The sequence below is a fragment of the Quercus lobata genome, chromosome 8, assembly GCF_001633185.2.
Source record: "Quercus lobata isolate SW786 chromosome 8, ValleyOak3.0 Primary Assembly, whole genome shotgun sequence".
Classification (NCBI taxonomy): domain Eukaryota; kingdom Viridiplantae; phylum Streptophyta; class Magnoliopsida; order Fagales; family Fagaceae; genus Quercus; species Quercus lobata.
In genome coordinates, this window is record NC_044911.1 from 24396129 (window position 1) to 24411989 (window position 15861).

The 15861-nt window shown below is 36.0% G+C and overlaps 1 protein-coding gene across 1 annotated transcript; it reads right to left on the reverse strand.

Moving 5' to 3' along the window:
• Positions 1-2969: 2969 nt before the first annotated feature.
• LOC115956647 (acidic leucine-rich nuclear phosphoprotein 32 family member E-like) lies at positions 2970-15583 on the reverse strand. The gene is made up of 2 exons (XM_031074961.1): positions 15354-15583; positions 2970-3126 (listed from the first exon to the last, which is right to left on the reverse strand). Exons 1-2 carry the CDS (start codon positions 15581-15583, stop codon positions 2970-2972), a joined length of 387 nt encoding a protein of 128 aa, XP_030930821.1.
• Positions 15584-15861: the final 278 nt, after the last annotated feature.

Genomic DNA, 15861 nt, shown 5'->3' on the forward strand with positions numbered 1-15861 from the left:
ATTTCAAGGTAGTGTTCTTGCAGCCAATCTTCTTCTCCTTGGTTCCATACTTTGGGCTTGAGGTTAGGAGTGTGGATGTAGCTTTTTAGCTACAATCCACACCTTTTTTTTTTTTTTTAGTTTTTTCTTGTTCAATAATATGCTTTATTGGTTTTCCTATCATGTTCTTGCTTCCTAACATGTCCTTATTGTTTTTCTAGCATGTTTCCTTGCTTATGCCATGATTTATCACTTTGATGTTGTTGGCTTAGCCTTCTTGGGCTAGGATATTTCTAAATTTATAGTTTGTGCTTAGATCCACATGATTTTAGGCTCCTTGCCTTGTTTATGGTTAGATCTATGTGTTTATGTGCTCCGTGCCATAGTTGTGTGCTTAGATTTATGTTGGTTGCTATGCCATGTGCTTCTATAGACATTTTGTCCCTTGATATCTCTCTTTCTTTTGTTTTGGCCCTTATTAGGGGGGGGGGGGTAGATCTAGATCCTGTGGTCTAGGCCTGCATCCGCACACCTAGGCCTATATCAAAGGGTTTGGATTATTTCCTTTACGCATGTCCATGTTTGCTTGTTTTCTTCTATGATTTATCTCCATGTTAGCCTCTCTAGATTTAGGCTTGGCCATGCTTTGTGCCCTTCGTGAGCTTGTGCTTTTCGGTCCTTAGGGCCACTTGCTTTGTGTGGTTACATCCGTCCCTCCTAGGGCTTGTTTGGATGCAACCACTTGTGAGATACACCTCTATGGTGTTGGTGTGCTTAATACACACCTTTCTCTGCTCCATGTGATGTTGATATGCTTGTCTTGCTTGCTTTGTGCCACCGGTTTGGCTTTCCTCACTTTTATGCATCTTTGCATGCTTGCTACATGTTCATGCATGAGTCTTTGCTCGTTCATGTTGTCCATACTCCAATCTAATGCAATTATGTACACTCGATCCAAACCAACATTTGTCCTCCTAGGACACCCTTTTTTGTTTGATAACATGCTTGTTTGCCCCCTTCATATGCTTAGCATGCTTTGTTTGCCCCTATTTGGCTCTCTTTGTTAGTGTGTTCTTTGCATGCTCTCCCTTTTCCCTTGTTTCTTCCTTTGCTTGTCTGCTGGCTTGTTCCTTTTGTCTTTGCATTTACACATATGGAGCATGGATGCTTGGAGTAAGGGTGCAACCTCCTAGGCATAAGCGAAAAGGGCAAGGATGCAAGCAAGAAGATGCATGCCCACCAACGACATTGTTCAATAGATTAGGGGGCCTAGCCCTTCCAAAGCGGTTTCCTCTCTCTCTCTCTCTCTCTCTCTAAAGCTTGTATTAGGGTTCCCCCTCTCCTTGTACCCATTTACTTTTCCTGTTCATTGCTTAGGTCGTGTTCCCTGGGTATGGCAATGTCTGTTTTACATTTCCTATACCTTGCTAGGTAATACCCTTGGAACGTTGGCAATGTCTGATTTATTTTCCCGCTTTGTGTGGTTGCATTGTGCATGATGTATGTATATCTATATCTGCTTGTATATGGGTGATTGTGCACTTTGTGTCAGACTGTGTGCCTTATTGATCCATCCAACAACTAATTGGTGAAGGATGATGGGGAACAAATCTTTTATAGCATTCGATCGTAGACCAAGCCCATTGGTATTGGAGCGAATTGTGAAATCCCTCACATCCCTCCCTCACAATGCAACTCCAACGACTCGAACCTATGACTGGGCTCTGATACCACTTGTCAGACCATGTGCCTTACCGATCCATCCAACGACCAATTGGTGAAGGCTAAGGGGGCACAAATATTTTATAGCATTCGATTGCAGACCAAGCCTATTGGTATTGGAGCGAATTGTGAAATCCCTCACATTGATCTTGAGGGTCCATTCTAGTTTCATCCTTCTTAGCTTTTGCTTGACTAGCTTCATGGCTGGATCTGTTCGAATGCAATGTTGCACTTTATTTGTATCAATCTTAGGCATGTCTTCGTATAACCATGCAAATACCTCTTTGAATTCCTTCAGTAGTGTGACTAATGCATCTTTCTCAGAGGAGGTTAAGGTGTTACCAATTTGGACCATTTTAGGTTCATCGTCAGCTCCCAAGTTAATAGATTGGGTTTCTTCTTTTATAGGTTCTACATGCCCTTGTTTTAATTCCTCATTATTAAAAGTTTCTTTACCAATTTCTGAAATAAAAACATTCAAAGCCAACGAATAAGCAGAATCAGAAATCACATTATAAAAAGTAGAGTTCTTAATAGAGTCAACAGAAATGGACTCTTTAGGAATAGAAACATGGTCACAAACAAACTAAACAAGAATGACAATACTAGCAGGAAAAAAATTTAATATGGATAGAGATAATTTTTTTGGCAAGAATGAGTGGTTCAATGGTCTTAATCTTCTCCAAAGTCTTCCATGGGGTGGGCAGCTCCCTCCCATGCCCAGTTCTTCAATTCAGTCATGACTTCGACGATGGCAGCTAGCTCCTAATAGGTTCTTTCTTCCTTCAACATTAGTACTTTGGGGTCTTCATCCATATAATCTGTGCTTTCACCATCAACTTCCATATCTTCAAGCTTGTCAATTACATAGGCATCCAGGTGCTCTATGTTGTCCATCCATTCTCCAAATAGATCTTGCTTCCCTTTATTGCTTGGGTGGATTTTTTAGGGGAAGTATTTTGATTCATTTCCTTCCATTCTCTCGTCTTCACCTTTGAGATCTTCTAGAGTTAAGTTTTTGAAGCAATGGATCATTAGTTTTCTGTCTAGGATTGTTAATCTAGCATCTATGTCATCTTCTTCTTCAGTGTATGGGGTCAATGAGCCAAGTTTTGAATTACGAAATGAGCCTAACTCAGGATTCTCTCTACCATGCTTGTCATATCGGAGGCCTAATTTTGAACTAGCATCAGTAATACAACTCCAATCTAAAGGTCTCCTAAAGGGGTATTCATCATAATCTTCACCCTCAGCTTCTGCATCATCTTCTATGTCTCGACCTCAACTTCTACATCGTCCTCTATGTCTCCACCTTTAGCTTCTACATCATCCTCTATGCCTCCATCATAGTAGTCCACATCATCGTCAAAATGGTCTTTATAGAAAGATCTCACATCTTCATCCTCTATCACTAGGGGTTCTCCCCTATCATTGCCACTATCTTAGCTATCATAGTCTTTGCTACAGTTCTTTTCACTATCACTATCATTGCTATTATTGTCCCCACTGTCTTCGTTGTCATTACTTCTGCTGTCGCCACTATTATCACTTTCACTATTACTACCTTCATCATCATTACTAGGAGCTTCTCCCCCTTCATCATTTTCATCATCTGTTCTTGCATCATATGGGTTTTTCAATTCATGTTAGCAAGCCTCCCAATATTCTTCTTCTTCTATATTGCAGATAGTATCTCCCAAAATCGTAGTCATTGCATCAAGATCCATGTAATTAGCCCAATTAGTCGGGGCATAGTTTGTCTTTTCCTACTTCAACTTAGGAAGCTTGCTGTCACAATCAAAGAATAACTCAAATCCAAGCACCATTGTTTTTTACTCAAGATCATATCTTGATTCAGGGAATCCCCAATAGCGCTAACTATATCCAGCTTTGACAAACTTTCCGTTCAATGTGGGAGTGTAAGGCTTTAAGGGTTCTAAGGGACAAGGAAGCCCCTTTGCTTTGGCCTTTGCACAGGATATCCTCCTTACTTCCATCTCTATTAAGTCATCATCCGTAGGTTTATAACCTAGCCCAAAAGGTGGTGTGGTAGTAGGAATTGTCGGAACTTGAACGGCTGCCTTTTTCATAATCTTCCCTAGGTTCATCATTGGAAAATAACTCATTTTTCTCATCATTGCTACCATATAGTTATTGATGTAGGGATCAAAGTCTATAGGGATAATCTCTTCTTCCCTTTTTCTCAAAACCAGGCTTCTCAATCACAAAGCCATCTAGAGTTAGTGGCTTCTTCTCAAAATCAATACTGAAAATGGGCTTTGGTATGGTTAAAGTATTTCCATATATGGTAACTATGGCTCCTTCATGCAAAAACTAAACCTTTTGGTATAAGGATGAAGGTGTCCTCTGTATCATGGATCCATGGTCGCCGGAGGAGTATGTTGAAACACGAAGCTATGTTCAGTACTTGGAATTCTACTTTCTTGATCATTGGCCCTATGGTGAGCTCCAATGTCCCATTTCCCAAAACCTCCCTTCTACTATTGTCATATGCTTTCACACGCTAATCTGATGGCATAAAATCTTCAATGCTTAAGCCTAGGCAACTTGCGGTCTTTAAAGGACACACATTCAAGGCACTTCTATCATCAATTACGACCATTGGTATCTTCTTGCCTTTGGCATCTACAGTAATGTGCAATGGGTCATTGTGGTGCTTTCCCCTTCTTCGTCAAATCTTTGTCGGGCTAGTAAATAGTAAGTGTTGTTGAGGTTTATGCCCTAAAATCCAATTTATTGGCATGTCATAAATAATTAAATTGTTTAATTATATGAGACTATTTATAAATGAACTAATAGGACATTATCTTAGTCCATGAGATGCATAGTATGTGATTTATGTGATTTAGTCACAAAAGATATGAATCACAAGTTCCTTGTAAACTCAGAATTTTAGTTTGTAGTCAGTGATGAAATTGGGCATTTTATCTGTGAAGACTATAACATATTAACTAAGATGATTTGTCCTGATCATGGAAGTGAAGACTTCGAGTTGATATGTTGATATGTTTTAAGAGTTAAGACATATTGAACTGGACCGCTGTGAGACTTATTATTCTCCGAACAACTGTCAAATGAATAATAAATCTCACGACTTCTATTTACATCAACTCTAAATCCTGAGACAATAATGAACCTGTTCATGAGGTGTAGGTTGTTTTGATATATCAGGAGTGAAATCTAAAATCACGATCAAAACCTCAGTATGTTGGACAGCCGCATTTAATGTTAATGGAAAATATATTCTCAAGATGGAATTCAGAATCTCTTAACGAAGACATCAAATATTCGCTTGAGATAAGTTTAATGGGTTTGATTATTCAGAGTATTGGGCCCAACCACTTTAGTAAGGAGTTACTAAAGTATATAATTATGAAATTGGATTTCATAAATATATGATGAATAACTTAAAGGATTAAACCGGGTACTCAAGGATTAAGATGTAGTAATCTTCAAAATGGCAATCAACATTCATGACTTTGTATTACTACGAATATTTTAATGAAGGGGTTGCATGTATAATAAAGTCTTGGGATATAATTTATCAATTTATATTCATATAATGGTATTGAATATAATTAATAGTAACTTTGGACTTCTCAAGAGTTGACAGAAAAGCCTAAGGCCCATTAGAGCTAGAGACTTATTTGTTTCCTTTTGGTCCCACTCCAAGCCACATATTAAAGCCCAATTGGAATGGCCTAAAAGGCTAACCCAATTAGATAATCAGTAAAATATAAGGAGAAAAACATACCGAATTTCATAAGAGCTCTTTAATATTAAGAGTTTTCATAAGGAATGAAATGGTGTGTATGTGAGTGTAAGCCACACTCTTATTTTCCCCTTGGAAACTAGTTGAGAAACCACACTTCTTAGGCATTAAGTGGAATTGGAGTGAAGATTAAAAGTGTTCCCAAGTACTTCTAATCTTTTGTTTTGAATTTCACCACACCAAGGTATGCTTTCTTGTTCTTAAATTCTGAAACTTACATAGTACATGTTATCAATTGCGAATGAAGTAGATCTGTCAATTTTCCACTACGTATGTTTTGTATGCGATACAAACATGCATTTTTCCAACAATTGGTATCAGAGCGGTCTTCAATTTCAAATTTGTATAACATGTTTTGTGATTTTTGGAATTAAAGATAGTAATTTCATAATGTTAGAAGATTCTACATTCAATTTTCTGCATGGTTGTTGAAATTACTGTTTTATAAAAACTGATATTGATGTTGTTTAAGTTTGATATTAAGTATGTTAAATTGAACTTTAAGGCTATAACATCAATGGAATTCAATTTTGATCTCAATTTCTTTCTGATGTGATCAAGAAACTATGTTTTGTTCAAGTGAAATGTCAAAAACGGTTACTAGAAACTTGGAAAAATTCAGTTTTCATGAGTTTAGATCAATCAAATGTTCCTTTCGATCGATTGAGTAGCGATTGAGAATCAATCGAGTTAACTTGAAACTTTGTGAGGAATTTTTCAATTTTTCGATTGATCGAATAGGAATCGGGTTCCAATCGAGTTATCCAGAGACTTGGAAATTTTTTTTGATGAAGATTTTAATCGATCAAGAAATAGATTCAACCGATCGAAATGAACTATTTTTGAAATTTCACCAAGTATTAAAACATAGATGAAGTGTAAGGTCATGTGTGATGAGATTACACATTGTTCTATATAAAATGATTAATTTATGGTCCTTAAAAGTTAAGGACATTATTAATCATTATCTAACTCAAAGACCTAATGAGATCAAAGATGTTAGTTAAATAGAACTCTTAGTCCTAAATTGTTTAGGACCTCTCTTTTAAGAAACATTCTAATGAGATTGGAGTTGTTGTATGATTGAAAGTCCTTAATTTATTTTAATTAGAAGTTTTAATGAGATTAAAGCTTAATTAAAAGGTATATAGTTTCTAATGAGATTAGAATTCTTAATCAAATAAGTTAAGGATAGAGTTCTATATAACTAATTTTTGATTCATTAGTGTTTAAGGAATCCTAAATAGTTAAGAACTTCCATTTTAGTTAGTGATTCTAATGAGATTAGAGTCTTCAACAAGTGCAAGGTTATTAGTTGTGATTGGATCACAATTATTTAAAGAAAAACCTAAATAACGAGTGGGAGTGCTGCAATAACCCTTTTGTTAAGTTTATTGTAATGTGAATAGGTACCTTGTCTTAGCCTCAAGCCTTGCATTCCATGTGGATGATATTTACTTCACAGATTACAAGGTTAAACTTCTTTGTGATTACGCGAATGTTCGTTACACTATTGTGGCGTGACTTAGTCAAATCACATCAAATTTAAACAATTAAACACATCTGATATGTAGGGTTAAAATTGGGATGAGATAACAATGATTTCAAGACAATCCACTTGTTCTAAAATTTCTATTGGGAGAGAGATACAATGGTTGGATCTCACAGCCTCCATTGTCGGTTCATAGTGGTGTGGTATAAACATCTCATCTTAGCCTCGAGCCTTACATTCCATGCAAAGGGTGTTTATTTCATGGTACTACAAGATTGAACTTCCCGGTTTATAGTGGTGTGGGCAAGCACCTCGTCTTGGCTTCGAGCCTTGCATTCCATGTGGAGGGTTTTTTGCATCATGGTACTACAAGATTAAACCTTACAAGGGTAGAGTTGTGTGGCTACACATGGGTCTAGGCAATGGTGTACACTATAGTATCCTCTATGCTAAGTTCTTGCTATTATTACTTAGAGGCTAAAGGAAGAGCGGCAAATTATTTTTGTTTGGTAAGAGTTACCATGATAGCAATAATAATGAGAATAGTTCTCGCCTAATCATAGTAGTTGGTATTCACTCTATGCTGAGGAATATTAATTGCAAGATTAGGTTGTCGTTGCACCTAATATAGTATGGTTTTTGGGTTCCATATTATATGGTAATGGTTGCAAAATATAATGTCCCTGTAATTATGTTCATAGTCTCAAAATAAAGTTGTCATAAATTTTGTTCTCCAGCTACTATTTTAATTGAATCACATTAACTAAGAAATAATTTTGGACATGGTGCTTAAAGGAGCTGAAGTACATAAATATGTTTTGATTCAACATTGTCATAATTTCCTATGCATGATGCATTGATGGAAGGTAGTTTATGATATAATCATAGTCTCCATTGAAATGCTAAAATGTTACATTGGCTTCTATCTCAATTGTGCTACACCATGAGATGCAAGAGTTAGTACTAGACTTCGACTTTATATTAAGTCTAAATGAGATGTTTGGTATGAATCATATTGAGTGCTAAGAAAGGCTTAAGGAATTCCAATTCTATGTCATTTTATGAAAATATTTTATTTTTTAAATGAATTGGAATTCTTGGATGTTGAGATTAAATGTTAATCTCATATGGATATGATCCATAAGTTTTTGTTAGAATCATTTGATCAATTCAGATTGTTTAAAAAAAAAAGTAAATTCTTTTGATATTATCTGAATTGATGACTGAGTTCTACACAATGGAAGACATCCTAAAAGCTAAGGCTAGGATCAATATGGTTTAATTCAAATTCTTAGCCTAGACCGAAAGGTAAGGGTGGTAAGAAGAGGAATTATATTATAATACTAAATAGTTGAACAAGATAGTTGCCAAAAGGAAATTAGACTCAAAAGTATGACCAAAAGGAAAGTGTTTCCGTTTTGGTAAAGCTAAGCATTGTCCATGATTGTTTTCTAGATGGAAATTTACATGTTTTACTTTTTAAAGAGAAAGTTTCCATCCTTTGGTATTGTATGTTTTAGCACTTATGTCTAGATCTTATTAATCTAAATGGTATTCAAGATTGGTGAAAGCTGGGCTTTTAGAACCATTATTTTGTTATATTCCCAGTCTTTGAATTCTATTTAGAGGATAATATGATCTATGGCTCCTTTTGTAAAGGAATATAGTTTCAATGACTTCTTTAAGTTAGTGCATACATGAAGGAGGAATAAGACTCTTTTAGAAATAGTAAAGTACATGATAAGTATTTCCATTTGCTTATTTCTCTTGGAGATATACTCTAATTATTACTATACATTTTCTAAAAGTAATTTCAAAAGTTTGCTCCTAGGACATTTGTCAAATTGTGGACTGGGTGATAACCTAGTATATGATCCTTCCATTTTTTGGAGATGTCCAGCACATGTGCTAGAAAGGAAGTCTAACAAATTGAAATCTAAAGATAGAAAAATGTGAGTTCATGTTGGGTATCCAAAAGGAATTGCAGAAGATTATTTTGGTAGTCATAAAGAAGACAAGATGTTTGTAAAGTACAAATACAAAGTTTATTGATAATGATCTTAAAGATAAACGTAGAATTGTTCTAGTAGAAAAATGTCAAAATTTGTTGTAAGACAACTATAAAATACATTTAGAAATGAGATGGTTGTATTAGATACACCACAAGGTATTATTCTATACATATAGCTAGTACACCGATACAATATCATAGTGGAAGGATTATTAATTACCAAATAAATTTATATTTTTTAGATAAACTTTTGAAGCCATTCCACGAAGGTATGAATTTGATCCTCGGTACTATGTAAAGGCAATAGATGATATGAATATGGACAACTAGATCAAGGTTATGTGAATAGAATTAGATTCTATTTAAATCTAGAACTTGTACAGGTGCCTAGTGGCATTAAGCCTATTGTTTTCAAATAAGTCAACAAGAAAATGAGATTGAAAGATTTGAAGGTTCAAACCTTCAAAGTCAAGACTAGTGGGGAAAAGATTTATTCAGAAAGAAATAGTTCGACTATGAAAAGATTTTTTTTACCAATAGTCAAGTTTGACTCTATCTAGATTCTCTTATTCATTATATTTCATTTGGATGAAATATGGCAATAGATAGCAAGAAAGCTTCTTTTAGTAGCAATCTTGAGGAAGACATCTATATGATGTAACTAGACTTGTACATAGCAAAGAACTAGTAGTGTTTAGTATGCAAGTTGCTTAAATTCTATTTATGGACTAAAGCAAGCATCTGAATCATAAAATATCATTTTTGGTCAAGCAATCAAATTGCTTGATTTTGATCAAGTATTAAAAGGCCTTATGTGTGTAAAAACTATAATAAATTTCTTAATTTATGTTGATGAGATTCTAATAATTTAGAATGATGCAGAGTTATTGTCATCAATAGAGTTTTTGTTGTCTAGTCCAGTTTAATATAAAGTACTTGGGAAAGACTAGTCACATCCTAAGAATTAAACTTTATTAAAATTCAAAAATTAGGATGTTGGGTCTATCTCAAATTGCTTAAATAGATTAGATTAGATTCTAGCCAAGTATAGCATGTAATACTTCAAGAAAATGATTCTTTCCTTTTAAGTTTGAAGTTCCTTTATAAAGGACTATAGTCCTAAGACATATAAAAAGAAGAGCATATTAAGACGGTTCCTTATACCAAATCAATAGGAAGTCTTCATGCTATGCTAAATACTAGGTTAAATATCTATTTTGCGGTGGGCATGGTAAGCAAATATCAATTGAATCTAAGATCACTTAATTTAGTGGGAGTAAAGCATATACTCAAATATCTTTGGAGAATGAGGGATTATATGCTTGTCTACCAAAGTGAGGATTTGATAGTTACTAGTTGTACAAATACTGACTTGTAGTTTGATTGTGATACATTAAGCATAAGTATTATCTCATTAGAGAGATATGAGTACGTGAGATGTAGTAGTAGAAAAAATGATTTATGCAATAAATCTGGCTGAAACTTGTTTCCAAACCTTGCCTTAGAGTGACTATGAATTACTCTAAAGGAAAATAAGTGTCAAATATATGGTAAATTGTCTTTTAAGGGCAAGTGGGAGATTGTTGGGGTTTATGCCCTAAAATGCAATTTATTGGCATGACAAATATAATTAAATTGTTTAATTATATGAGTCTATTTATAAATGAACTAATGGGACATTATCATAGTCCTTGAGATGCATTGTATGTGATTTAGTCACAGAAGATATAAATCACAAGTTCCTTGTAAACTCAAAACGTAGTTCGTAGTCGGTGATGAAATTGGGCATTTCATCTACGGAGACTATAACATATATATCAAATAGGAAAGAAAAGAATAAACAAAAGGGTGAGATTAAAGACATCCTTGCATGAATGTGCTCTTCAATGAATGAATATTTTAGAATCAAAGAAGTTCAACTGCTTTGAGATCTAAAATATGTTCACTTATAGAAAAGAAACTCTTAAAGCCAAGGCTTCTAGAACGTCTTTAATGTAAGGCCTTAATTTTTGATATTTTTCCCCTATTTATAGAGGTTGGATGCTTGAAAAATAAGCTGAATGGGATCAGATACGAATTAGGTTACGTCCTTATCCCTAAAAATTCGAAATAGATGTGTTTTAACTTAATCAGAGCATTTTTGGTCCAGGCCTCAGAGTTGTGCCAATCGGCACCTGCCTTGTGCCAAGCCCCACTTCCAATTTTGGTTCAATTTGGACTCCTTTTTAGGAATTATCTGAGTCAGGAATTGCACCTGGACATATTTTTAACTCGTATTCTAAATTAATCCCTTTTACTTTGATAATTAGGACAATAATTATCTAATAGATAAATATTCTAAAAAGACTTAATTATCAACAATTCCCTTGTTATTTGAATAACCATTTTATTCCCATGCAAGCAGGCTTATTTCTGATAAGAACCAACAACCAATCACAAAATTCTTTAATTAATTTTAATGGTTTAACCAATCAGAATTAATTTCAATTAGTCACATGTGATCGGTTTCACCCCTATACAATGCATGCAGGCCGTGAACATTTGATCTTGTGATATCCGATGGTCCAATTCAAGAATCAGGCATATTGTCGCTACTATTAGAATCTCAAGATCATTTTTATGAAATGCAATGAATGATTTTATGTATGTAATGCAACTATGACTTTTGGGTATTTGAACTGGTCATTTTAGTCATCTTCCAAAATTAAATTATAGGTGCAAAATCAAGTATCTACAAGGGACCATGGAAAACGCCACACTAAGGCAAAAATTTTCACATAGTTTTTCCCCTTTGAATGGATTTTTGAGTAATCATCTCGACAACATACTGAGCTTTAGCAAGAGCCATAATTGCAAATACTTGGCAATATCATCAAACGATCCTACAAACTGCTTGAAGCATTCCCTCAAAGTTTACTTCCACATTGATAATAGAAAAAGGAAAACCAAGCCTACATTCAGGGAGAAATGCGAAATGTCTCTAATTTTATCGAATCTTTCCATGACCCAAGTCTTTGTCTAACTTCATCCATTTCCTTTTTAGGAACATTACCCAACGGTGTTGGGACCCCCTCAACCCTGGTGATTCACTCAACAATTCTTGGATGCACAAGAAATTAGCTTCGGCTACTTCAGAGGGACAGTGAACATTTGGTCAATCATTGATAACGGAATCATCTGCATATGCAAAGGCATCATGCCTCAAAAAGGGTAGGGTTCTCTCCCAACCCCTACTTCGAACCCGAAGAGTTCAAAAGGCCAAACACATCATTCAAGTTCTCCTTTCATGTGATCAAAAAAAGGGGACACCCATGCATTTGATAAGCATAAACACTTTGCTAAAAATCCTTGTTTGCAAACATGTTCCCTATTCAGGGTAAATGGTAACCATCGAGCACATACACTTATAAACCACATAGGAAACATGGCCTTATTGAGCCTCTCTTGTGGTACATGCATTCAACTAGATTTTCATGATCATGAATGAATTTCAAAAATTTTGAACCTAGTTTTCAAAACCAATTGAAACAGGAGGGAAAAATAATGACCCTCAAGGATTATAGATCCTCTAAACTTTTCAAGTTCAGCAATCCTTAAGGGTTATTCATTTCTTCACAAGGAAATTCCACAAAATGGGGTTTTTAAGATTGCAACAACTTATGCAAGCCTCTCTCAATCATTACCAAGCATCTTTAAAAAGATCCGAACCCAAAAGATTCAATTGCTTAACCCCAACTTTCAAATACCATTTGAGCATCATTGCCCTACACACTTTCCGAGCCTCTCATACTCATCCTAGTAGAGGATGCTTGAGTCATTATTCCAAACATGACCCTCAATGCCCAAAGGTTGGCCCCAGTCTCAATCCTAGGGCAGTTTTATTTCTAATATTTTCAAACTGTGGACGGTATTCCCTTTATACAGTGCAATTCAAGATATCCATTAAGAGAAGGAGAAATCTCTCCTCGTGAGAGCTTGAATAGGTGCCTAACATGCATAGTTCAACATCTAGGCGATTCTTTTGTAGCTATGACCAAGAGTGTCAACATTTCCAAAAAGGGATCTTCCTAAAACTTTAAATCCAGAATTCAAAAAATTAAGGAACCCAAAATAGCCAAAAATGGGGCAATCCTTCAGTTCTTTCAACCCTGTTGCATCAAAGCCCAAGTCTCTGGCAACCTCACTAAGTCTGATGTATGCATGTCGAAGCCAAACAAGCTCCCTTTCTAAAGCGGAACTCAAGGTAGAGCTCTTTCTTTCTGTGTCAAGTAGAGCCTGCAAGGTACCAACCTCAACAGAAGCAACCCTCAATGTGTCCTCCTTCTTTGCTACCTCCGCCTGGAGACGATGAAATGCCAACTATGGCTCACTGGGCTCGTTAGTCGGCCCATACTCCAAGCTCAAAGTGGAATGGATGAAGGATCTAGCCTCCACTAGCCTCATTGCTAAATCATCAACTCTGCTACACACCTCAGCACAACTAACCTCCAATATGGCTCTCTCCTCATCCCTCGTCTGGCCCTAACAATGGTGCATGGTCGGTTCAGTTATAAACTGGTCCATCAAGAGATTTGTCGCACGAACTGAGTCCGCACAAAACCTACACTAGGGCAGTTTATTTTTGCGCATCTCATCTGTCATCTCGGAATATCTTGAACCTAATTTTCAAAGCCCGGTTCACCCAGTTCAAGGGTCGATTCAGTCCCCGTCGCCAAGACGTATAGCACAGTAGTGCCAAGGCCAAAGTCGTTTCCCGCATGTAATTCCTTAAAGGAACTGATAGGCCAAAATGAATTGACCCCTTGTGATGAATTAATTGATTAATTAGCCAAGTTTAGTAATTAATCAAATTAACATGCAAATATGTGGTAGTATAAACAAATCACCAATTAAACTAAGTGCATCAGAAAATAAATTGACACATTGATTTGTTCGCAAATGAGGAAAACCTACACAGCAAAAACCCCACCGGATGATTTTAAGGTCACTATTCTTGAGAATCCACTATTATCACAACAAGCGGTTACAAGTAAAGAAATCCCAGTACCTTATACCAACCTACAGTTGAATCCTTACCCCAATACCCAATTGGACTTGTTCTATAGTGACAATCTCTCCTTGTAATGCACGGCTCCTAGTACGTGACTAACCAATTACGCGAATCTCAGTACGCGACTTCAATCACCAACTAGAGAAGGTTGTTGGTTGTAAAGTTCTTCAGTTCATCCAGACGATGAAGATCGATAAGATGCTTGGTCACAAAACCGTATGGTGCATAAACACAGCAACTTCTACACAAGAACGATGAACTAGGGCAAATTCTGTCTCCGGTCACAATTTGTTTGAGCAAACTTTGCTCAACACTTGTGCAACTTGTGTCCACTTTGAAGGTCCTTAAAATAATCTTTTTATATGTTTAGGGTTGTGAGAAAAGAAAGCCCAAATCACGGATTGGAGTCAAAACAGAATTGAAATTCTGTTTTTCATAATTCTCAACAGATTCCCTATCTGTCAAGCTGCTGTCGAGCTACTGGCTTCAACAGCTCTTCAAGGCTCAATATCAACTGTCAAGCTTTAATGAACAACACTTTCTGCACTTGAATCTTGGATAGACTTACATGGCTTTAACACTTGATCTTGAAACAAGGTTTCTTGAAGTATTAAACACATCCTAGATCTACCCAATTACAAGTAAAGTACTTTTTTTTAAAAGATTAGCTAATTACATAAAATAGTGACATATGTTCCTAATAAGTGAATCACATATGTCCTAACAATCACCCCCTTTGGCAATCCGTGACAAAACCATAACAAACAAATGAACATATGAGAGAAGTCATAAATCACTCAACTCATATTCACTTGTTGAATACAATAAAATCTATCCTAACACAAACTCTTGAAAAACTTTGCAAGAAGAGAGTTTATGGCAAGTAGACTTTGACAACTTGTATTTTTGAAACACTTGAAACAAAACTTATCAAGGCATCTTTGTGTGAAACAGAAATAATAAATTGCATACAAGTATAAGAAACATGTGTATAAAGAAGGAAAAGAAACAACACATGGAGAGATAGGTGAAAGAACTATAATAACAACCTCAAATGTATATATATAAACAAGTACAAGGTTTGCTATCACAATATGATCACAAGATCTAAGGTACATGAACAATGTATCTAAACTAGAAAGAAAAGAAAAAGATATAGATAAGCCTCACTACATCCCTCAATGTGTACTCTCCCCCTAACAAAAATCTCCTATACTAACCCTCCCCCTAACTATGACTACTCTCATAACCAAAACTACTCCCCCTTTTTGTCACAAGTGACAAAAGGTAAGAGTGTCAAGTAGACATCTCGTTAGAGCTAGAAGAGCTAGCATCTCCATCCTCACCATCATCATCATCGTTAGAGTCGTCATCGTCCTCGGATGCCTCAGGTGCCTCAAGAGGAGGAGAGGGAGACTCCACAAAACCACCAAGGCGAGCCTGCTGTCTAGCAATACGGCTGACATAGGTGTTCACCTGATACAACTCAGTAGAGAGTATATTAAGGCGAGCATCCATGTGCTGAAGCTGTGTCATGATAGCGTCCAAGTGACACCTCCCGTTGAAGTAGAGGGAATGGAGGTAGATGGAGTTGAAGGAGTGGGAGGAGCTGTCGTACCGAACCACCTAGATTGAAATTGTACCTCACTTCGTTTAACGGTAGTGTAGTCAATGGCATACATAATGAAGAAGTGTTCGGACGAGAGAAAAGGAACAGAAAAATGGCATAAAATCTGCGTGATAGCTGAAGGGAAGATGAGCTTATCACTGTATCCCTATAGACATCTATAATAGAAGCAATAAAATGTGAAGGA